The 21,811-nt window shown below is 56.6% G+C and overlaps 1 protein-coding gene across 3 annotated transcripts in view; it reads left to right on the top strand.

Moving 5' to 3' along the window:
* Positions 1-18,157, top strand: part of PDE2A (phosphodiesterase 2A) — a 94,217-nt gene extending 76,060 nt beyond the window's left edge. For all 3 annotated transcript variants that reach the window (XM_043906488.1, XM_043906480.1, XM_043906497.1), the window contains exons 7-31: positions 3,101-3,160; positions 3,969-4,122; positions 4,352-4,404; positions 4,596-4,670; positions 4,773-4,814; positions 5,355-5,423; positions 5,694-5,824; positions 8,499-8,610; positions 9,168-9,207; positions 9,348-9,411; positions 9,970-10,042; positions 10,183-10,360; positions 10,577-10,689; positions 11,360-11,437; positions 12,287-12,409; positions 12,832-12,902; positions 13,180-13,302; positions 13,623-13,710; positions 13,948-13,995; positions 15,038-15,112; positions 15,267-15,366; positions 15,617-15,729; positions 16,090-16,128; positions 16,268-16,374; positions 16,719-18,157. In XM_043906488.1, the coding sequence (XP_043762423.1) occupies positions 3,101-3,160; positions 3,969-4,122; positions 4,352-4,404; positions 4,596-4,670; positions 4,773-4,814; positions 5,355-5,423; positions 5,694-5,824; positions 8,499-8,610; positions 9,168-9,207; positions 9,348-9,411; positions 9,970-10,042; positions 10,183-10,360; positions 10,577-10,689; positions 11,360-11,437; positions 12,287-12,409; positions 12,832-12,902; positions 13,180-13,302; positions 13,623-13,710; positions 13,948-13,995; positions 15,038-15,112; positions 15,267-15,366; positions 15,617-15,729; positions 16,090-16,128; positions 16,268-16,374; positions 16,719-16,929 (2,340 nt within the window). In that variant the 3' untranslated portion in view covers positions 16,930-18,157. The remainder of the gene's footprint in view (positions 1-3,100; positions 3,161-3,968; positions 4,123-4,351; positions 4,405-4,595; positions 4,671-4,772; positions 4,815-5,354; positions 5,424-5,693; positions 5,825-8,498; positions 8,611-9,167; positions 9,208-9,347; positions 9,412-9,969; positions 10,043-10,182; positions 10,361-10,576; positions 10,690-11,359; positions 11,438-12,286; positions 12,410-12,831; positions 12,903-13,179; positions 13,303-13,622; positions 13,711-13,947; positions 13,996-15,037; positions 15,113-15,266; positions 15,367-15,616; positions 15,730-16,089; positions 16,129-16,267; positions 16,375-16,718) is intronic.
* The last annotated feature ends 3,654 nt before the right edge of the window (positions 18,158-21,811 follow it).

The following is a 21,811-nucleotide window of genomic DNA, read 5'->3' as shown; positions in this document are numbered from 1 at the left end:
CAGGTCTGACACATCCTGTCTGGCTGATCTGTCCAGCTGCTCCATGCCCCTTCCTGCCCCATGCTCCTGTGGCCACAGGATCTCACATCCTCTGAGAGGCAGCATAGACATCCCCAGACCTCCCCGCTGCTGCCAAATCCCAAGGACTAAGGTTCTAGAGGGTAAAAGGAGTACCCAGGGCAGATCACTTGGGGGCTGGCTCACCAGCTCCTTCCTTAACAAGCCCCATTCCCCTCTCTAGGTCTCTGCTCTTGTATTCATCATCCCTCCATCCATCCACTCACCCATCCGTCAATTGAAGGCATATTTCTTGAGCACCTCCAGGCACTGTGCTATGCGAACATAGCAGCAGTGACCGAGACGGACCAGACGGGCCCTGCCTTCACAGACCATACAGTCTGGAGGGATGAGGGCACTGGACATTACACAAGTGAGCCAAACAAAGAGAGAACTGCAAATGAGGGCAAGTGACAGCAAGGAAACCTGGGAGCCCTGCAAAGAATATTGGGGCCTGATAGAGATGGGCTCAGCGGAGGGCTTTCTGAGGGGCATGCTGTCCTGTGCAGAGCTCTGGGCTCCCGCAGCTCGCAGCTCAGGGTGACTTGATTGCAGATTCTTTGTGTGGAGTCTTGGCTCTGTTCTTCGATTCTGGGATAATAAGTCCCACTGAGGAGCGGGGAGCCTTTGGTCTCTGGCATCTGATGTGTGATTTGTGCCCACTCTTTCCCTGAGCTGTGCCAGCCGTACCAGTTCCTTACTTGGGGGAAGGGGTGTCCTTTAGCTCTATTGAACTTGGTGAGGGGGTGGGCCTTTGCTGGGCTTTCAACCTTCTCTGCCGCCTGGGTCCCCACTCCTGAGAGCTCCCACTGGGTCATAGACCCACCCCCTAGTTAGCAAGAGTAGGTACAATTGTGCGTTCTGTTAGTGGGCAAGGAGCTATGTGGTGTGTGTGTGTGTGCAGCTGATTATGTTTGCTTATCGGGATGGGGCGGGATGGGCAGAAGTGTGTGCATGGCTCTCCAGTATGTGAACTCAAGTATCCTGTGTACAGATACGAATGTGCACCTGTGGATGGTAGTCACTGTGAGTGTGTGGATGTCTTTGACTGCACTGTGTGTGTGCAGGTATGCACATGCCTGATATCTCTATGGGACAGTGAATGTGTGTGTGTTGGGGGGCACTGAGGGTCTCCATGAAAGTGTGCACTGTGTTTGTGCATGTGCTTGTTGGGATGGGCTGAGGCAGCCCAGGAGTACGTGCAGGGAGGGGCAGGCCCAGCAGGTGGAGAGGACTCCATGATTCCTTCCTTCCCTCCAGCCCTCTGAAGCTCGTTCAGCCTCCCAGCTCTGTCCTGGGACCAGGCTATTTTGCCAACCCCACAGCCCTAGAGGGGTCCCAACCTTCCCTTTTTCTGAGAGAGGAGTCCAGGTGGCAGGAACAAGAAGGATGTCCTCCCCCATCTACTAATAGTAAAATGCCAACATGTTTCTGTAAACCATATGCAAATGCCCCCTTTCAACAACCTCTCTTATGGGAATCATAGATGGAGCCTCATCTGGAGCCTAACGTTCCATACCATCCTTGGTGGCCCAGGCCTCTTCTGGGTCTTCCTGCCTCCAGTCTTGCTCCGTCCAGCTCTCCCTACCTCGTAGACCATGGTCCGCAGATGCTAAAGTCTGCCCTGAATCCCCAGTACAACCAAGCTAAAGTCCAATTCCTTAGCCTTGCTCTCCCCCTGTACCACAGACAGCACCCCTGCCTGGTCCTCAGCTCCCCGTACCACCTACTACCCAGCACTGTCAGGACAGCCTCCTGCCTGCAGCATCCTCTCGGGGCTCTGCTTGTCTTCCCAGACTTCAGTGCCAGGTTTGGAAGCTCCCCAGGTGCCCTCCCACTCTGAGCTCCCACAGCCTTTAAGTTCCCACCCACTCAGTCTGCCCTCTCCTTCCCCAGGTATGAAGTTCTACACCCCCCTCCATCATATCGCCCTCCTCCATCCCCCCCAGCCAGGCTGTGAGCTTCCTGAGAACCTGCTGGTCTCCTCCTCTCCATCTGCTCCTGGCAGGGGACCTAGAACAGAGAGGCAGGCAGGCAGGGGCTGCTGAGTGGGGCCGGGGTGGGGGGGTGGAGGATAAAGGAGGGGACCCCAGTGCAAGCACTGTGGGAAGTCCCGCAGGTTGTGAGCAGCTCTGAGTAGGTGCCCGGAAGCTGCTGACGCAGGTGGGAGCTTTGCTGTCAGGGCCTGCAGTGCACACCACTGCCCCCACCATTTTCTTCACCAAGCACCCAAGCAGAGGTGGGAGAAGAGACTTCACAGAGCATGAAAGATGGGCGGAGGAGACTCCAGGTGGCTGACACAGAGAAGTTGGAGAGGGACAGGACAAGGGCTGGGGTGATGAAAGATGGATCTGGAGAGGGGAAGATGTGGGCAGAGAAGGGGAGGGAATGGGCAGTGCTATCCCAACTGTGATACTTTCTGCTCTGTGACCTTGGGCAAGTCACTCAACCTTTCTGGGCCTTCAGTCTGAAAGATGGAAGCTTGACTTACAGGTTGGTGAGAATCACGTGCAAGGCAAAGTACCTTGTCACTCCATTCATTCATTCCTTCATTTATCCATCCATTCTCCCGAGTTCTTCAGGCACAATATATGTATTGTAAATGGTGGACTTCTTCCCCTATCCCAGACTTAGGGTTGGCTCAAATTCCAACTCAGAAAGGATGGAGCTGGGAGGCTGAAGTTAATAATACTGATTCTATCATCAGGGCCTGAAAAGCTCCATAGACTGAGAGATGGAGGGGGGGTCCAAGGTCACCCCCTGTCCCTCACTATACACCTGGCTTGTGCTATAGATGGGACAGTGGCTGAAAAGTCAGAGATCAGAAAAGTTCCACTTCTTTGGATTAGCCCTTGAAAGCTTCCTGGAGGAGGGGATTTCCCAGCCATCTGCTTGGTCAGAGGATGGACTTATCGTTGAGGCCACAGACTGGAGTGTGTATGTGTTGGTGGGGACAGGTGTGTGCCAGGCATAGGGAGGGTGCTCTGGTAGAGACAAGAGGCTAGGGGAGGTCACAGCTGGTTCCCCTCTCCCTCCCCTCCAGGTGCACTGTGGTCAGCTGAGTGACCATGAGGAGTGGAGCCTGCAAGCCGTGGAGAAGCATGTAAGTGGGGGTAGGGGCTGGGGTAGGATGGGGACTGCTGAAGGCCCTCATCACAACTTAGGGGAAGATGATCCGGCCAGGGAGATGGACAGAGCTGGGTTCCAGGGCCGCACTTTTGGGCTGTGTGACCTTGAACAAGTCACTTAAGCTCTCTGAGCCTCAGTTTTACATCTGAGAATCAGGATAAGGATAGCACTGACCTACTTAGGGTAAGAGTGATATAAGGCGAGTCAAATACTTTGCCACCTGACTTATTTGAAAAGACCCTGATACTGGGAACGATTAAAGGCAGGAGGAGAAGGGAATGACAGAGGATGAGATGGTGGGATGGCACCACCGACTCAATGGGCATGAGTTTGAGTTAACTCTGGGGGTTGGTGATGGACGGGGAGGCCTGGCGTGCTGCGGTCCATGGGGTGGGGAAGAGTCGGACACGACTGAGTGACTCAGCTGAACTGAGGAAGGAATGTCTACATAATGATACTGAGGCTATTCCCTGAGATTATGATTTTGTGACTTTAACAAGAACTCAACGACAGCAACTCCCCATGGGTTCTAGAGACAGAGAAATCTGACCCTGTTCTTGCCTTGGAAGAGTCTTGGGGCTAGGGGTGGAGACAAACCCAGTACTTATCTGATCATGGACCGAGGGACGCTCCGGGGAAAGAGGGAGCCCACGGGAGTGTGGGGGTGGGGGGCTATGGCACCGCAGGCAGAGAGAACGGCTCAAACCAAGGCTAGAGGTCCAAAGGTGGCGAGGGCGATAAAGGTGGGGCGTGTGGCTTGCTGACCGCTCCGCCCGCCCCAGACCCTGGTGGCCCTGAAAAGGGTGCAGGCCTTGCAGCAGCGCGAGTCCAGCGCGGCCCCGGAAGCGACCCAGAGTCCTCCGGAGGAGGCGGCGGGAGACCAGAAGGATGGGGTCGCGTACACAGACCAAGACCGAAAGATCCTGCAGCTTTGCGGTGAGGACCTGGCAGCGGCGGGGAGGGGCGGGGCGCGAACCTGTGAAGGCGGAGCCATGGGTGGGAAGGGCCGTGGGTGGGCGGGGCCTGCGGCTGGGGCGCGGCCGGGGGCTGGCTGGGGCCGCAACTGAAGAGGAGATCCTGAACTGGGTGGGGGTGGAATTGGAGGGCGCACACCCTTGGGGGAAATCTGTGGGCCCTCTGCCTGACTCCTGCCCCGCCATTGCAGGGGAGCTCTACGACCTGGACGCCTCTTCCCTGCAGCTCAAAGTCCTCCAATATGTGAGTCCCTGTAGCCCTCTATTGTGTTTCTCCCGGGACGGAAGTCCTCTTGAGCCCTCCATCTCAGTACAGATTCAGATGTCCTGCCCCTCCTCTCTTCACCTACCTGCGGAGCCTCAGAAAGGCAGAGGGTGGGGAGTGGGGATCTCCCAGATGTGAGGTCAGCCCCTCGCTGTGTCCCTCCCTCTCAGCTGCAACAGGAGACCCAGGCATCCCGCTGCTGCCTCCTACTGGTATCCGAGGACAATCTCCAGCTCTCCTGTAAGGTGAGGGCCCAGAGCCACTGTGGGGCAGGGCGAGGAACCTGGGTCTCTGAGAGGAAAAACCTTGCCTGTCCTTTAACCAGTTCACATCGTTCTGCCCATCAGGTCATTGGAGATAAAGTACTGCAGGAAGAGATCAGCTTTCCCGTGAGTCCTGTGTCTGTCCTCTGTGTTGGAGTCTGCAGAAGCAGTTAAAGCAGACCAGGCACTCCTGGGATCTGCCCAGTGAGACTGGAATTTACTAGAATCTCTTGGAATCTGATGGAATTATCTGGACCTTCAGATCTACTTAGAAACGTTATGAGAGATCACAACCTCTCATGATCAGGATCCCTTAGGAGAAATAACTCACAATCTACAGAAAGGTTTACTTGGGGCCAGGTCACTTCTGTTGGAGTATCTCTGGGCTTGGCTCTCTTAGAATCTGTTAGGATCAGTGAGAATCCTTGGATTTTGCTTTTTTCTCTCCTAGTTAGGAAAGACCCTTAAGTCCTCCATAGGGGATTCTGGTCAAGAGCCTACTCCCCCCACCCCCCACCCCACCCTCACTCCTCAGTGTTGACTCCATCCACGATTTGGACTGACTGAAGAGGTAGTTGAAACTTCCAGACTTGATGAGGGAAGAGGTCTGACATGGCCTGATCTTGGGAAGAGTTGGGCCCTGACTGGCTCTCCTCACTCCCTCAGTTGACCACAGGACGCCTGGGCCAAGTGGTGGAAGACAAGAAGTCTATCCAGCTGAAAGATCTCACCTCCGTAAGCCATGGCCTGGCTGGACCAGGGGAGGAGACAAGGGGATAGCCCTCTGCCCAGTCCCCAGGGCCAGGTTCTCTGGGCCTGGGCAACCTAGGAATAGGGGAGACAAGACCCGGGAACTTTTTCCTAGCCCACCCTGTGTCATAGCACTTCCCACCCAGCCTGAGCCCTTCAGACCCTCCTGTTGCAGAGTGTGGTGGAGGCAGGGGAGGGAAGCATGTTCTTCCTTCCCTGCCCTGACTTGCTTCCCCTCTTGCTTCTCCTTTGCAGGAGGATGTGCAACAGCTGCAAAGCATGTTGGGCTGTGAGGTGCAGGCCATGCTGTGTGTCCCTGTCATCAGCCGGGCCACTGACCAGGTCGTGGCCTTGGCCTGCGCCTTCAACAAGCTCGGAGGAGACTTGTGAGTCTGGGTGGAGGGATGTGGGTCAGGAGATGGAGCTGAGAGGCTGGGCAGGGCTGACTCGGGTAACAGTGTAGGAAGGGTACTGGGCGGGGGGTACTATTCTAGCAGTGGTGGGTTGAATGGTTTGTCTGTGCAAGAGATTGAGATTATGGGAGCAATAGACCCTTATTGCTGCTCCATTTGGCTTTGTAAAATCATGCTGAGGTTCAAACAAGTTCCCCTTCTTGTTGCCACTTCCTATAGTTTGGATTATGCATGTTTTGGGGTCTTCCCCCAACTTGTCATCCCTGTATTAGTATTTCTGCTGGTAACAGATGGAGGAGCGATGTGCTCTTGGATGGGTGAACTCTCTGGGACCCACAGAGCATCAGTGACATTGTGGACAGTGGCTCCAGGGAATAGGCATGGGGGTTGGGCTGAGCTGAGGCTCTTCAGAGGCATTGATAGGGCAGCTGTAAGAATCATGGGAAACAGAAGGGTGGGCAGGACACAGAGTCAGGGACACAGGCTTAGTCAGGAAGTATGTCTCAAAAACTGAGGTCGGATTTGGGGTATAGAAGTGGTATCACAGATTTCATGTCCTACACCAACTCATTAATTGCTGCCTGAAGCATTGTATTAGTTTAGTGAGAAACAGTGCTGTGATTAGCCACATCTGTCCTGGGGGCATATTCAGGATGTGAATGCTGCCACACTTGGTCCAGCATGCCCAGCAGTAGGGAGTAGTGGGCAGGTGAGGGGTTGCATTCTGATTCCAGGATGCAGAGGTATGCTGACAAGATGCTTGGCCCCTGGGACACAAATTGGCAGGCTGGGTTTGAGGCCTCGGAGCTCCTGCAGGAAGTGGAGACTGGAGATGTTGGGACTAGAGAGGTGTCAGAAGCCCAGGGACAGTGTCTGCAGGGGTGGAGCAGAGATCTGGGAGTCAGGGGTCTGAGTAGCAGGACCTGCCAGCATGGAGGCCTGGGGAAATGAAGACAGGGACAAGGCAGAACTCATTGAGGCAGGGAGGATGGGGGTCTGTGTCATGGGGAACTGGTGAGCATCCCAGTGTGGGAGTATTTGTGCCATTCAGTAAGCACACATTGAATAGTGTGTCTAGTGTGTCTGACTCTGTGCTGGCTGGATGGCCTTGGGTAGGCCTTTGGGGAGGGAGAGTGCAGAGTGGGAGGTCCAGCAAGGGTTGTGGCCTCTGGCTGCCGGCCTGGGTTCTGAGATAGTCCTGGACCTGGAGGAGAGGAAATATCAGAAGGGAAACGAGATGGGGACTGGGTGACAGCTTTGAGGCTCAGGGCAGAGACAAGGTCACCTCTAGGTTCCACATCTTTCAGGGAGTGAGTGCTGAATAATTGCATGAGCCAAGGTGGTGCTCAGCTCAGAGCAGGCACTGTAGAGAAGCAGTCTGGAACCCTGAGAACAGGGACTCCAGAATCCCTTCATTGGGGAGTGCGATGAGGCTGGTGGCAGGGGAAGAGGTACATTTAAGACTTCAGCAAACACTTTGCAAACATCTCCCCTGTACCAGACTCTGCATTTGACAGGGGGTGATACTGTCAGGGTTCAAGACTGGCTTCAAGACTCGATGTTTATTTTTAGGGCACAGAGCAGGGACGGTGGGAAAGGTATTCTAGGCAGAGCGAACAGTGTGAGAAAAAGCATGAAGGTGTGAAAGAGCCTGAGGTTTTCTCAGAATGATGAGCATCTTACTGTGGCTGAGGCTGAGACGCCCATAGAAGAGGGGAGAGAGGTGGGTGGGACCAGATGAAGGGGCCTCAAATGCAGTGCGAAGGAAGGTAGGGAGACAGACACAGCGCAGTGGGGATTGGGGTCTAGACCCAAATCACTGAATGGCAAGCATGAGTGGCAAGCTCCCCAGCTGAGAGGAGCACTGCAGGCAGCCCCCAAATGGGGAGGGGTCTTGGCAGGGAAATATGGGGGCTGAGAAATGGTCAGAGTCTCTGAGGAATACTCCATCTCCCCTTGATCCCCATCCAGAGAGGCTTACCCACGTCCGCAGCCCAGGTCCCGCCCCAGCCCAAGTCCCACAAAGCTCCCTGCTGACAAATCATTGGGTGGCCGGATTGAATGACTTCCTCAGGATTTCAGGCCAATCTTGTCAGATGCCAGCCAGCTCCGTGAATGTGATATGGGCATTGCCCTGCCCACAACCACCTCAGGACTTGTGGAGGCACCAAATTGGGGCCTGCAAGTTCCAGGGAAGGTAGGACAGTGTAGGAGCTGGACAAGACAGGGCGGTGCCACCGCCCCTCCCTGAAGTTGGAGGAGAGGGGCAGGAGGAGAGGGGCAGGAGAACATAGAGCCTGCGGTTGGGCGAGTCTCCACTCTGAGGGGGAAAACAGCCTCAGTCTGGGTAAATCTGAAGTCAGAGGAGGGAGACTTTGAGAAGTCTCTGGCTTTGAGAAGCAATAGTCTGAGGAGGAAAACACATTTGGGGCAGAGGAAGATTAGAGCCCACTCCCCAGAAGCCCCCCCAGTCTGAGGCAGAAGCTGGCCCAAGCCACCAGGGTGGTGAGCGGCCCCAGCAGAGGAGGGTGCGGTGAGCTGGTGGGTTTCTGGGTGGGCTTCCTGGACGGACGGAAGTGAGGCGGAATGGGGAGAGCAGTCTGTGGTCTGTCCCTGTGCGGTGACCCCCGCCACCCCACCCTGGCAGATTCACAGACCAGGACGAGCATGTGATCCAGCACTGCTTCCACTACACCAGCACGGTGCTCACCAGCACCCTGGCCTTCCAGAAGGAGCAGAAGCTCAAGTGTGAGTGCCAGGTGCGTGGCCTGCCTTGACTGCTCTCAGGGACCAATTCCGCCAGCTCTCAGCCCCAGAGAGTCATCCACGAGAGAAAAGCCCATGGGTTTTGGGGCCAGTGGTGGGGAGACCACCTAGGCCCCTGGAAGTCTCTTAAAGAGGGAGGACTGGAGCGCCTCAGGACCGCACCTCTGGCTGCAGGCCCAGTATGCGATCGCCCTCTAGTGTTCCGATTGGGCATCACAACAACGTCTGGATGGCTAGAGTCCGAGGGGACCACACATGTGACACTCAGGTTTCCTGCTCACCCTTCCTGGGGCTAGAACTCCCACTCCTTCCCTTAGAGCCAAATGATACAGTTAGACTCTCCCAGTCTAGAGTTAGAGTCTACAGTTAGTTAGACTCTCCCAGTCTAGAGTTAGAGTCTCCCCATCTCTCCCAGACAGGCCAGACTCTCCAGCCTGTCCCGTGAGCCCTAGGGAAAGATTGAGAAGACCCTTGGGCTGATCGAGGCAGGGGGCTAGAGGGTGAACCCCTGCAACCTGATTCCCTGTAATTTCCTTTTTCTCCATTCCAGGCTCTTCTCCAAGTGGCAAAGAACCTCTTCACTCACCTGGGTGAGACACTGCCCTCCTCCATGCCTGACTATGGGGTGGGAATCGGGGGACTGGTGTTTTGAGGAGGGGAGGCAGGCAGGCTTGGCCTCAACACTCCAGCCTGGTCTCACCACTGTCCCCCATGCTTCTCCCTCCCGCAGATGACGTCTCTGTGCTGCTCCAGGAGATCATCACAGAGGCCAGAAACCTCAGCAATGCTGAGATGTGAGTGAATCCACCCAGAAGTGGGGACAGAGAGAGAGAGGCCCTGGCCCTCAGTCGTCACCTCTCTTTTCCTCCCCTCTTTTTCCCCCTCTGTTGTTATCTTTATCTTAATTTATTTGGCTTGCACAGCATGTGGATCTTAGTTCCCCAAGCAGGGACTGAACCCATGCTCCCTACATAGGAAGCATGTTGTCTTAACCACTGAACCACCAGGGACGTCCCCTCCACTGCCTTCTTGTGGGACCCACATCTTGCGTGATTTTTATTTCATGCTTGTGTCCCTCACTAGATTGTAACATCCAATGACCACAGGGCCGCTGCTTGCTTTGCAGGCCTTGGGTCCTCAGCTCTTAATACAGTGTCTGGTACATGGTAGGTGCTAGCAAAAAAATTATCCATCTGGACTAATGTCTGGAGTCAGCTAACCCTGAGGAGAGTCTCACCATAGGTCACTCCCTCCAGGCCTCAGAAATCCAGGCTTCACCTCAAGTCCTGAGATTTGAGGGGTGGTTACAGAGGGGTGTCAGGGCCCTGTGGACCAACGCCATCTCTCCACAGCTGCTCTGTGTTCCTGCTGGATCAGAATGAGCTGGTGGCCAAGGTGTTTGATGGGGGCGTGGTGGAAGATGAGGTGAGGCAGGGCTGCATGGAGGGAGGGTGTGACCGTGGTCCTGGGGTCCGGGAGTCCACGGGGGAGCAGGCCCTACGTTTGATCATTCATTCTGTGACCGGCCACCAACCCTCCTCTCAACTCCATCCCTGCCCCGGCAGAGCTATGAGATCCGCATCCCCGCTGACCAGGGCATCGCGGGTCACGTGGCGACCACCGGCCAGATCCTGAACATCCCAGACGCTTACGCACATCCACTTTTCTACCGAGGCGTGGATGACAGCACTGGCTTCCGGACGCGCAACATCCTCTGCTTCCCCATCAAGAACGAGAACCAGGGTATGGGTTGTGGTGGCTCCAGAAGAGGGCCGGGGCAGGGCCTGAGAAGATGGGGTGGAGCCGAGCAGAAGGTCCCCAAGCCATCTCTACCACCCTAGCATCCCCAGGCCGAAGGGATGGGGTTTCCCAAGCATGTGATGTCCGTTGAGGATACCCTGGGAGGACAGATCGTCGGACACGTCCACTGGCTCATTCTAGCTCCTCTTTGGTCCCCAGAGGTCATCGGTGTAGCCGAGTTGGTGAACAAGATCAACGGACCATGGTTCAGCAAGTTTGATGAAGACTTGGCTACAGCCTTCTCCATCTACTGCGGCATCAGCATTGCGCATGTGAGCGGGACAGGGGCAGGCCCATGCAGCACCCTCTGTTCTCCTCTCCACACTGGCTCTCCTTGCTCTATCCAGATGGGTTTGTCCCACCCCTGGGGCTCAGAGCCCCGCTGCTGGGTTGCTGTGCAGTCTTCAGTACCTACTGGTCACTTCTGGCCTCAGTTTCCCATCAGAAAATTAGGGATACTATTTCCAATCCTGTCCAGTTAGCCTCCTAGGATTGTGAGAGACCTGTTCTATTTCCCTCTTTTCCGAAAGCAACCTCAACCCGAGCCCCTGTTTAGCTTCTTGTGGGGATGTGTTGGGTCTCATTGTCCACAGCTGGCAGCTCTGACCCGGGAATCCAGCCCCTAGATCCCTAACGCTATCCCCCCTCCTTGCTTCTCTTTCTCCATTAGGGGCCTCAGACTCCATCACTGAAGCTGGGGCAAGCTCAGGAGAGCATGCAAAGTACTAGATCAAGTGCTAAGAGGCCCTGGGGAGGAGGAGAGGGCAGGTCTGGATGAAAGATGGAGAGGGGTCCCTACTATGGGCTGGAGCTTGAAGGCTGAAACTGGGCACGGCCTGGGACAGGAGTTGGGGGGAGGTTCTATCTGATCCCTTTGTCCCGGTCCTGGGTATTTCACAGCCACCTTGCTTGAGCCCTATCTTTCCCTCTCTCCCCCACAAGTCCCTCCTATACAAGAAAGTGAATGAGGCGCAGTATCGCAGCCACCTTGCCAATGAGATGATGATGTACCACATGAAGGTGAGCCTGCACAGAGCTTCTACCCTCTTTCTCAGGGCCCCAGGGTCCCCTCTAGTCCCCCTGTTCCTCCCCTAGCTCCATGAGTCCTCTGGTGCCCAGGATCAGGCTGGGCTTTCTGATCACCCTCTCTTGAAGATAAGAGCAGTGCCTGGCCTTTTGCTCTCCTGCTCTCCTTCGGGGCAGCCTCTCTTCAAAGCAGTTTCTGGTTCAGCCCCAAAGCCAGCAGCAAGACTCAGCCCAGCGGAGAGCATGGTTCAGCCAGGTGCTCCCCATGTCCAGGGATGATTCCCATCCTGGGAACTGCTGACAGCTGGGAAGCCTGCCCAGGGTCCTCCCTCAGCTCCCTTAGGTACAGTGGTCCTGCAGTCCGAGGCCGTCCCATTCCCAGACCCTGTGCAAGACAAGCTGTCTGGAACTTTAGTTCAGAGTATGTGATGGTTATTGTTCACTTGAACATTTCGTCTCCTCTATGTCCAAACCAAAAGGTCCCAGACTTTGTGGCTGGGGTCAAAACTGTAGCAGGAAGGACTGGCTCTGGGATAGTCCTCCTCAAAGAAGGAATCTTTTGAGTTATTGTCTGTGGAAGGCTGCCATGGTGTCAAGAAGAGGTGTTCTCTGCCTTTAACAAGGAGAGGCGGTTACAGATGAGGGTGGGCCCAGGCACGGAGGACAGTAGGTTGGCTGCAGGATGGCGAGGGGAGGATGGTGTTCTCCCACCCAGTGACAACACATGGAAGGCCCAACTGGGGTGCATTCGAGTGGGAGGTCCCCGCCACTGTGGGCATTTGAGGTTGAAGACATTGGATAGGGTAGAGGCTATCTTCTCATGCCCTGGCTGGTCCCCTCCAGGTCTCTGATGATGAATACACCAAACTTCTCCACGATGGGATCCAGCCTGTGGCTGCCATTGACTCCAATTTTGCCAGTTTCACCTACACTCCTCGCTCTCTGCCTGAGGATGACACTTCCATGGTGAGCTGGCTCACCCCCCTTGACTATGGAGGATGGACAGCCAGAGATTGAAGTTAGATGTACATAGGAAATTCCTGGCAAGACAGAGTCATCAAGAGATGGAGGGGGGATGCGGTCTGCCAGCATGGGCCCCAGGGCCTGCCCAGGGACTGGACTGGGACCAATGATGGCCTCAGGATTGGCATCTCCCTCGCTGTTTTTCTAAGACTTTGTGTGAACTTGGTTCCAAGAGTTCTTAGATCTCCTATTTCTAAGTTCATGGCTCCAAGAATGCTTGGCTGTACCATTTTTTGGTTTTCAAGTTTAGATCTAAAGTTCTAAGGCTCCAAAATTTTGGAGGCTTCAAGAAGGGCCAAGGTAAGGGGAGTGGGGTGCATCTTGGAACTGACAGTATCTCTGATCCCTCCTTCTACTCTCTCCAGGCCATCTTGAGCATGCTGCAGGACATGAATTTCATCAACAACTACAAAATTGACTGCCCGACACTGGCCCGGTGTGTACCCCAGCCCTCCCCTCCGTGTGCCGGCAGCCCTGTCTCTGCCTCTCTCTGTCCTCTACTCACATCCATTGCTCTGTGTGCTTTGGGAAGGACCTCTGAGGATGACTAGGGGAGGCCCAGACTTGTAAGGGTGGGAGGATCCACCAGTGAGAGGCAATTCACAGACACTGGGACCTTGAGGAAAGGGAAGGAATTGGGCAGGACAGAGCCTGGAGGGCTTGCTGGAGGAGGAGAGCCTGAGGCCCCTGTGCTGCCCTCTCCCCACCCCTAGGTTCTGTTTGATGGTGAAGAAGGGCTACCGGGACCCCCCCTACCACAACTGGATGCACGCCTTTTCTGTCTCCCACTTCTGCTACCTGCTCTACAAGAACCTGGAGCTCACCAACTACCTCGAGTGAGTGGCTGCCCTTGCCCCCATCTGGCAGCTGCTGGGGTCCCCTTCCTGGGGACAGAACCACACCTCCTGTGTGGCAGACTTTCCACGCACTGCCTCACGGGATCCTAACAGCCCAGTGAGAAAGGTACAAGGCCTATTTCCAAGAAGGGGACCCAGATTCCTGAGCCCCTGTGCAGGTGGTTCCGGGACATGTGCAGCCAAGAGCTCAGTCACTGACCGTGGAGCAGTTCCCCTTCTCGTGGCCATCTCCTCCAGCCGGCCCTCCTATGGGGAGGGAGCTGTGCTCACCTCCTTGTCCTCTGTCTCCTCCCAACCAGGGACATGGAGATCTTTGCCTTGTTTATTTCCTGCATGTGTCACGACCTGGACCACAGAGGCACAAACAACTCCTTCCAGGTGGCCTCGGTGAGACCCTGCCCTCCTCACAGTGGGCACCCTCCCCGGGGTGCCTGGGAGCCTCACCCCTCCAGCCTGAGGGGTGGTGGGAGCTCGTGAGACCAGGAGCCAGTTGAGAGACAGGAGGAAGCTCTCCCAGGCTATGGGAGATGCGGGAGTGCTGAGGGGGTGGGAGGAGCTGGGCTGTTCTGAGCCTAATATGCTTCTGGATGTCAGGAGTGATGGAGTTTTCTTTGGTTTTTCCAGAAATCTGTGCTGGCCGCACTCTACAGCTCGGAAGGCTCTGTCATGGAGGTACCACCATTCTGCCCAGTATCCCCATCCCCACTGTCCGCTTAAGGCCAATGGCTTATTAATACGAAACTAGACTGTGGCCTGGCTCCTCCCCATGCCAAGCCCTGCTTTCCACTCAGACAGGGAGAGCTGCAGTGCCCCCAGGGCACGTCTGACTCTTGTTCCCAATGAGCTTGGAAGGGTACCCGTGCGGCTGGGGGTGCCAGTCAGGCTGCAGGTTCTGCCCGAGCCCAGGTTTGCCCAGGGAGGCCTTGTAGTTAGCCTGTTTCTCTTTGCATGTCTAAGGACACCCTGTGAAACCCTCTCCGCTCCCAGCCTGGCGTGGGCTCCTTGTCCCGTCATGCTCAGCTTTGCCTCAGACTGTTTGATTTGTGTCTGCCCACCCCCAGTGGGAGCTGGTGGAGGCAGAAACAAAATCGGAGACATCTCTGAGTTCCCTGCATCTGGCGCAGGGCTTGGCATGAGTGGGAACCCAACTTTCAAGGTCGCCTTGCCCCACCCTGCCCCCCACAACACCCCTCTGCAGCTGCTCCTGCTTGCACGCCCCCAGAGACAAGGGGCTCACTTCCTCCTGGGAGGCCTGGTGGCAGCCTGGCTCCTGCTCTCCACGCCCTGGGCTGAGTCGGCTCCTCCTCTGAGTGACAGCCCTTCAGCGTCACAAGACAGGGGTCTTGCCCTCGCCTCATCACTGCCCTTCGCTGTCAGCACACAAATGTTTCTTGCATGAATTAGTGTCGAAGACTCCAAGGGATCATTTCAGAATCATTCCAGCTTGAGAGGCCCTCAGAGCTCACCTTGTCGTGTCTGTCTGACTGACAGCGGAGGAATCTGAGGCTCAGACATGGCCAGGGACTTGCCCAGGGTCACATGGAGGGTTGAAGCAGAGCCCAGAAAGGGAACTGCCCCCCCCCCCGACTCCCCAGTTCTGCCTGCTCTGCTCAGTTTGGGGGCCAGGGCTGGGCTGGGCTTGCTTCCTCCCTTGGGGTCAGTGAGGAGGAGCCCCCCCACCCCAGCTGGGCCCCTATCACACCTGTCCCCACAGAGGCACCACTTCGCTCAGGCCATTGCCATCCTCAACACCCACGGCTGCAACATCTTTGACCACTTCTCCCGGAAGGTGATGGGGCTGGGGGTGGGGGGCAGGGAGTGGGAGCTGGGAGCTGGCCTGAGATGGGAGACGAGGTGGAGCCAAGGGGTGGAGGTTCCTGAGGTTTAGGGGAGGAGGGGGTGGGGTGCCTGGGCCTTGACCCTGTACCCCCACCCTCACCCAGGACTATCAGCGCATGCTGGACCTGATGCGGGACATCATCTTGGCCACAGACCTGGCCCACCACCTCCGCATCTTCAAGGACCTCCAAAAGATGGCTGAAGGTGCCTGCCTCTAGCCTGGGTCTCGAGATTGGGGAGGGACCTCCAAGAGGGGGACTCGCCTGGAGAGCATCCCCAGGGTTCAGACCCATCCCTTCCAACCTCAGCCCACCAGGCAGACCCAGCTCTGCATCCCTGGCTCCCATCCAGAGTGCTGAATTCCCTGCGCCACTTTGGGATGGGCCCTGGGGCCTTGCCCTCAGGGACCCAGGATGCTGGGTCCCTCTCCTTGACCCTGTTCTCTCCCCAACAGTGGGCTATGATCGAACCAACAAGCAGCACCACAGTCTCCTTCTCTGCCTCCTTATGACCTCCTGTGACCTCTCCGACCAGACCAAGGGCTGGAAGACCACGAGGAAGATTGCGGTAAGTGCCACTCCTCCTTGGGAAGGCACAGGCTATACACCCTGCCTGGCTCTGTGGCTCCTGCAGCCTGCACGCCCTCCCAGTGCTGAGCTCAGCCTGTGGGGGAGACAGAAGCCTAGACCACCTCAGGTGACAGTGGGGAGATTCAGAGAGGGGCATGGACTCACTGAGGGGTCACCCAGCAAACCAGTGAGTGGCTGGTGGAAGGTGGGCCAGAACCCAGCCACTGTCCTCCTCCCAGGCCAGGGATGGTGAGGACAAGTCCCAGTGCCATAGTTTGCCTCCTTGGGAATGGGCTTTGGAGGAGCATGGGCGGGTGGATCGCACTCACAGGCGGTAATGAGAGTGTTGACCTTTCAGGAGCTGATCTACAAAGAGTTCTTCTCCCAGGGAGACTTGGTATGTGGGGTGTGACCTCAGGGTGCCCAGGTTGGGGGAGGTTTCCTAGCCTGGGCCTAGGAGGGGCTGGGTTAGTCTGATCCAGATGTTTCTGGAGCATGGAGTGGGCCAGACAGGCCTGACGACTTGATGCCTGCAGGAGAAGGCCATGGGCAACAGGCCGATGGAGATGATGGACCGTGAGAAGGCCTACATCCCTGAGCTGCAGATCAGCTTCATGGAGCACATTGCAATGCCCATCTACAAGTGAGTGAGCTCAGGGGGCCTGCTGGAGACGCTGCCCAGGGATGGTGTGGGAGTGGGACGGGGCTCGCTGTGGCCATCACAGCAGACACAAGTGCTGCGCTGGCCTGGCCCGCTCCACCTCATCCACTCCTTGTTTCTGAGCACAGCCATCTCTTGCTTTGCCCCTGAATGGGCCATTGGCTTCATCCTTGGTCCTTTATGGAAAGAGATGGTCAAGTTCTCCTTGAGCTTCCAATCTTATGCCTCATGCTCTTGTGGAAGTTCTACCTATGGTCCAGCCCTAATGTTTCTTGCTGCTTACAGTCTGACTTCTGACCTCTAAACCTGCCCCCATCCACCCCCAGGCTGTTGCAAGACCTATTCCCCAAGGCGGCAGAGTTGTACGAACGCGTGGCCTCTAATCGTGAGCACTGGACCAAGGTGTCACACAAGTTCACCATCCGAGGCCTCCCGAGCAACAACTCACTGGACTTCCTGGATGAGGAGTATGAGGTGCCTGACCTGGATGGCGCTAGGGCTCCCATCAATGGCTGTTGCAGCCTTGATGCCGAGTGAGTCCCTCCTGGGACCCCTCCCTGCCCAGGCCTCCTCCCACAACCCTCCACGGGCCTGGCCACACTCCCTGGGACCAGAGCCAGGGGTCCTGGATTCTAGGCCAGGACTTCCCACGTGACCCCAGGCGAGGTCTGACCTTTCCGGGCCTCAGCTTTCTCATCTGTATAATGGAAGACTTCCAGCCTCACTGAGACTTTGTCATTTGTCCTCTGAGAGCACAGGGGTAACCAACGAGCAGTGGGCCCTGCTCTGCACCTCTGACCGCACCTTGGCAAGTCCCCCCCCCACCCCCCGCCAGGCTACTTCTTCTCTGAGGCAGCCGGATGGTTTCTTCTGGGCCCCATTCCTGCCCTACCAGATCTGTGCCCTTTCCTCTGGGGTACTCTCACTGCCTCCCAGGATCCTCAGGCAAGAACGTGAGACATCTGAATGGGCAAAGGGTGGGTCTTAGAGACATTTATCATCCTGGCTGGAGGACTATAAATAGCCATGGTGGCCCTGAGGACTGCCTTCGTACTTGTGGTGGGGACTGGGACCTGGGGAGATAGGGGTCCCAGGAGGAAGCTGCCAGGGGGCCAGCGCAGTGCTCTGGGGAGAAGGGGCTAAGGAAGAGAGCAGGATAAGAACAGCAAGAAGGAAGGATCCCTGGGCTGGGAGGCAGGCCCAGCATGGGTCAGCCATGCTTCCTCCTGGCTGTGTGACCCTGGGCAAGTCCCTTCCCCTCTTCCCCTCTCTGTGAAACAGGAGGGTGAGACAATCCATCCTCTAAGACCCCTTTTAGATCCAAGTCCTCATAGTTCTGTGAAGTCCCAGGAGAGGCCACCGAGGGTCCCTGGCCCCCTTGGGCACAGAGCTGACACTGAGTCCCTCAGTGGCCCCCTGAGTATACCCCCTTAGCCGGAGCCCCTTCCCTGATCCTGCAGCCAGAGGGGTACCTGGCCTCAGCCTGGCAGGGCCTCTCTCCTCTTCAAGGCCATATCCACCCGTGCCCCGGGGCTTGGGAGACCCCCTAGGGCCGGGCCTTTGGGGTCATCCTGGCCACTGGCTTCTCCTTTCTCTGTTTTGTTCTGTATGTGTTGTGGGGTGGGGGGAGGGGGGCCACCTGCCTTACCTATTCTGAGTTGCCTTTAGAGAGATGCGTTTTTTCTAGGACTCTGTGCAACTGTTGTATATGGTCCCGTGGGCTGACCGCTTTGTACATGAGAATAAATCTATTTCTTTCTACCAACCCTCCCCCACGGGGCTGTCTGCAGACTTTGTGCATGAGGTTGGTGGTGGTGGTGGGGAAACAGCATGGGGGAGGCAAATGCCTTTAAGAACTCCCAGGCTACTGGAACTCCCATTCCTGCTGCCTACGCCCTCTTCTGGGGGAGTGCTGGACCTGTCGGGGTACCCCCAGACCAGTCCTGTGCCACATACTGGGTGCTGAGGTGGAGATGGCACATACAGAGGCCTGAGCATGAGGCAGTCATTTGTGGACTGGAAATGGAGAAATGAGAGACTGAAGCAATCAAGGAGGCTGCCTGGAGGAGGTGACCTGGCACTCCTTCTAGACCCTCTGTCTGCTGGTCTACCTTAGTCATGCATGCCCTTACAGCCAAGGCCTGAACCTCTGAACCCCCTCTCCTAACCACAGGATACCTGTCTGTGTCCCTGTAAATCCAGCCAAACAGGTAGCCCTGAGTCTGACTGTGTATCAAATACAGCCCTGGGTTGTGTCTGTGGGGTTGATCCCCTGCTCTCCTGGCTGTGAGAGTGTTTGCTTCTCCACAGACAGAGGGGCAGACTCCAGACTGGTGACCAGGAGGAAGCTCTGATTGGCAGTCTCCAGACCCCACGCCCACCTTGCCTTGAACCCTCCCATCTTCTCTCCTTCATTTCTCCCAGATCAGTAAAGGTTGGCATGTTAAGGGGCTGGGCACTAGGATCTCCTTTCCTGGTGGGGTTGGGAGGCAATGGACTGAGCCATCCTGTGTTTGCCCACAATGGCCTCAGGGTATCGGCCTTGCCGGTTGACACCTCAGGGTGTTCGGGACCATAGAGCTTGTCTGCCTCTCACGGCTGGCAGTTTGTTCTGGTCTGGGGTCTGTTTCTCTGGACTGAACGGTCCCAGGGCTTCTAGCCTGCCCTTGGGGCTGTGGGGTCCAGGCCCCTGCCCTGCTCAGCCCCTGCTTTGGGCTCCCCCAGTCTGTCCTCTCACAACACAGATCTCAGGCCGGTCAGTGGGCCCCCAGGTGGGGGTGAGTCATTTGCTGGCTCCAGGCGGACAGAAGAGGATTACTCTAATTGTGCCCAGCTGACACCAGTGTTGGTGTCGGCTAACACAGGTGCCTATGACCCTGGACCCTGAGTGTGTGTGTGTGTGTGTCCTCTTCCACAGACCTTTGGGCAAAGTGGAAGTACAACCTAGGTACCCACCCCTGAGCCTTCCTCCCCTTCCCCCTGAGGCTGCTCTCCCTCGACATTTAATTCTGTTCAAGGCCCATGCTGTGACACATCCCTCCTTGCCTCCAAATTAAACAACTCAGATATTTTCTCCTGCACTGCAGGATCCTATGCTAAGGCCCAGAGCTAAATTCATCCTCGACCCTGGTCTGGAGGGTCTAACAGCCTGGCAGGGGAGACACAGGCAATGATACCTATGGCCCCAAGCAGGGGCCTGAGAAAACCACAGGGAGGTCTGGAAGATGAGCAGGGGTTTTCCTGCAGGCAAAGGGGGCAAGGCACTCCTGGGAGAAGGAACTGCTCCTAAAAATGCTGCTGCTCGGAGAAGGAGAGTGACTGACACATGAGAATGGAGAGAGCTAAGGTCAGATCAGGGAGGGCCATGAATGCCAGACTGGAGTTTGGCTTGACTTTGTGGGCAAGAGGGAATGGGGGCTCAGGCGTGCATTTTAGAAGGTCCTGCAGGAAGGTGAAGCAAGGACTGCAGGAGAGCGGCTGGGAGGGGATCATCCTGGTGGGCTCCCGTCTATGGGGTCGCACAGAGTTGGACACGACTGAAGCGAGTTAGCAGCAGCAGCAGCATCCTAAAGTGGATGCTCAATGGCCTAGGCTGGGTGAAGGAGAAGGAGGTCAAGACGCTTTGGACTCACAGAACTTGTGCTCGATTGGATGGGGGCAGAGGCCGGATTGGCAAGTGCCCTGGAAAAGGAACCTGCTCTTGAACAGCCCTGGGCAGCTGCTCAGGCGCCACCCTCCCGGGCCACCAGGTATTGGGTTGAGCCTCTGGCAGGAGGTGAGTCCCCGGGGAAGATGGGCGGGGCAGCTGTTTGGGGGCTGCCAGGGATGGGGGCCGGAGGAGGGGCGGGAGGAGGAACCTGCTTCTGCAGAACCTGCGGGCAGCCCTCACCCGGTTAGAGAATACAAGCCTAGGCCCCCCAGGACTTCTGGTAACTGCCCTGCCCTCCCAACTTAATGGTTTCATTTTACAGGAAACTCCGTGATTCTGGGCGTAGACACTATTGTCTCATTCTGCAGACTAGAAAGGTGAAGTCCAGGAGGTTAAGTAATCAGCCAGGGTTGGGATGTGAGCCTGACTCCTCTTGAAGGGCTCTGTCTCTGGGATAGAGGAAGGAGATTCAGGAGCTCAGGGTCTCCGTCTGCCTTCTCAGGACTGTGGCGGGTAGGAGTGGTGAGCAAGTGGACTGAGGCCCCAGAGAAGGGTTTGGGATCAGCGCTCTGTGCCTGTGTTGCAGGGGCGGGTGGGGCACGAGAAAAGGCGTGGAGAGGCTGATGGCGTGTAGCGCAGCTTATGGCCACCAGGTGGCGCCGAACCCCCGCTGGCCTCACCTCCCCGGAGGTCTGAGAGGGGCACGTGGCAGGTGTGTGATGGGGGCTAACCTCACTCCTGTCCACGCTCTCACTGGGGTGATGAGTTCTCTGGAGGCCTTCAGGGTACAGAAGGGTATGTTGTGTGAGTGAAATCTGCTTATAGATGGCACAGCCAGATTGTTCTCTGAGGGCGTACTACGATGGGTCCCTACCAGGTGGGAAGTACACCCTCAGTTTGAAGATTGGCGGGGTAGACCCGAGAAAGGTGTTGCTACTCCCTGACAAGATGGCTGCCATCCTCCATTCCTAAATCAACCCCAGAGAAACCATAGGACTGAGTAGGAAGCGGGAAGCATGGAATTCTGGGAACTAGCAAAAATAGTCTGGGGTGCAGTGGGAGTTGGGGAGAGGTAAAAGTGAGGTGTTGGGTTGGCAGAAAGCACTTGCCTCAGGCCTGTTGCCTTGGACAGTCAATCATTGCCTGTCCCCTCGCTTCTGCTCAAACTCCTGGGGCTTCTTCATCTTCTCTTGGCAGTAGCTGAAGGAAAAGAACAATCTCTTGATTGGGGGGCTCTCCCAAGGATGGACAGGACTATTGCCCCTTTGTGGGCAAGAGAAACTGAGGCCAGAAGCTCAGCTGATAGGAGCCCCCGTCAGAGTTAAACCAGCTTAGCTCCCCAGGGTCAGATGAGGAAACTGGGACCAGGAAATGGCAGGGACCTCGAACTCCACACAGAGATCCAGAGGTAGCGTAGGGACGGGCACCGGCTCCCACTTCCTGGCCCAGGGCTCCCCACCACCTTTCGCAGGGACGGCAGTCTTTGCTTCTTCAGGTCCCACCTAGAACTCACCCTTCAGACCAGACCTGGAGAGCTGGTCTGTGTCTCCCACATCACTGCCCCCGCGTCGGCCTTGTGCTGGGGACAGGGTGGGGAGGGGATGATGTGGGTTAGAATCGCTGACCCTCTTTTCTCTTCACATCTGCCCCCTGAACCATTCCTCTGGCTCTCAGCTGAGACTTCCCAGGCGGCGTGTGCCTGCTGGGCGCATGTGGTTTCTCTCCTCAGTTAGACAGGAAGCCTGGTAAGGGCAGGAACAGATCTGCCTC

Source organism: Cervus elaphus, chromosome 1, assembly GCF_910594005.1.
Source record: "Cervus elaphus chromosome 1, mCerEla1.1, whole genome shotgun sequence".
NCBI classification, from domain to species: Eukaryota; Metazoa; Chordata; class Mammalia; order Artiodactyla; family Cervidae; genus Cervus; species Cervus elaphus.
Note: the sequence above shows the minus strand (reverse complement) of the source record. Positions and strands in the feature narration are given on the sequence as shown.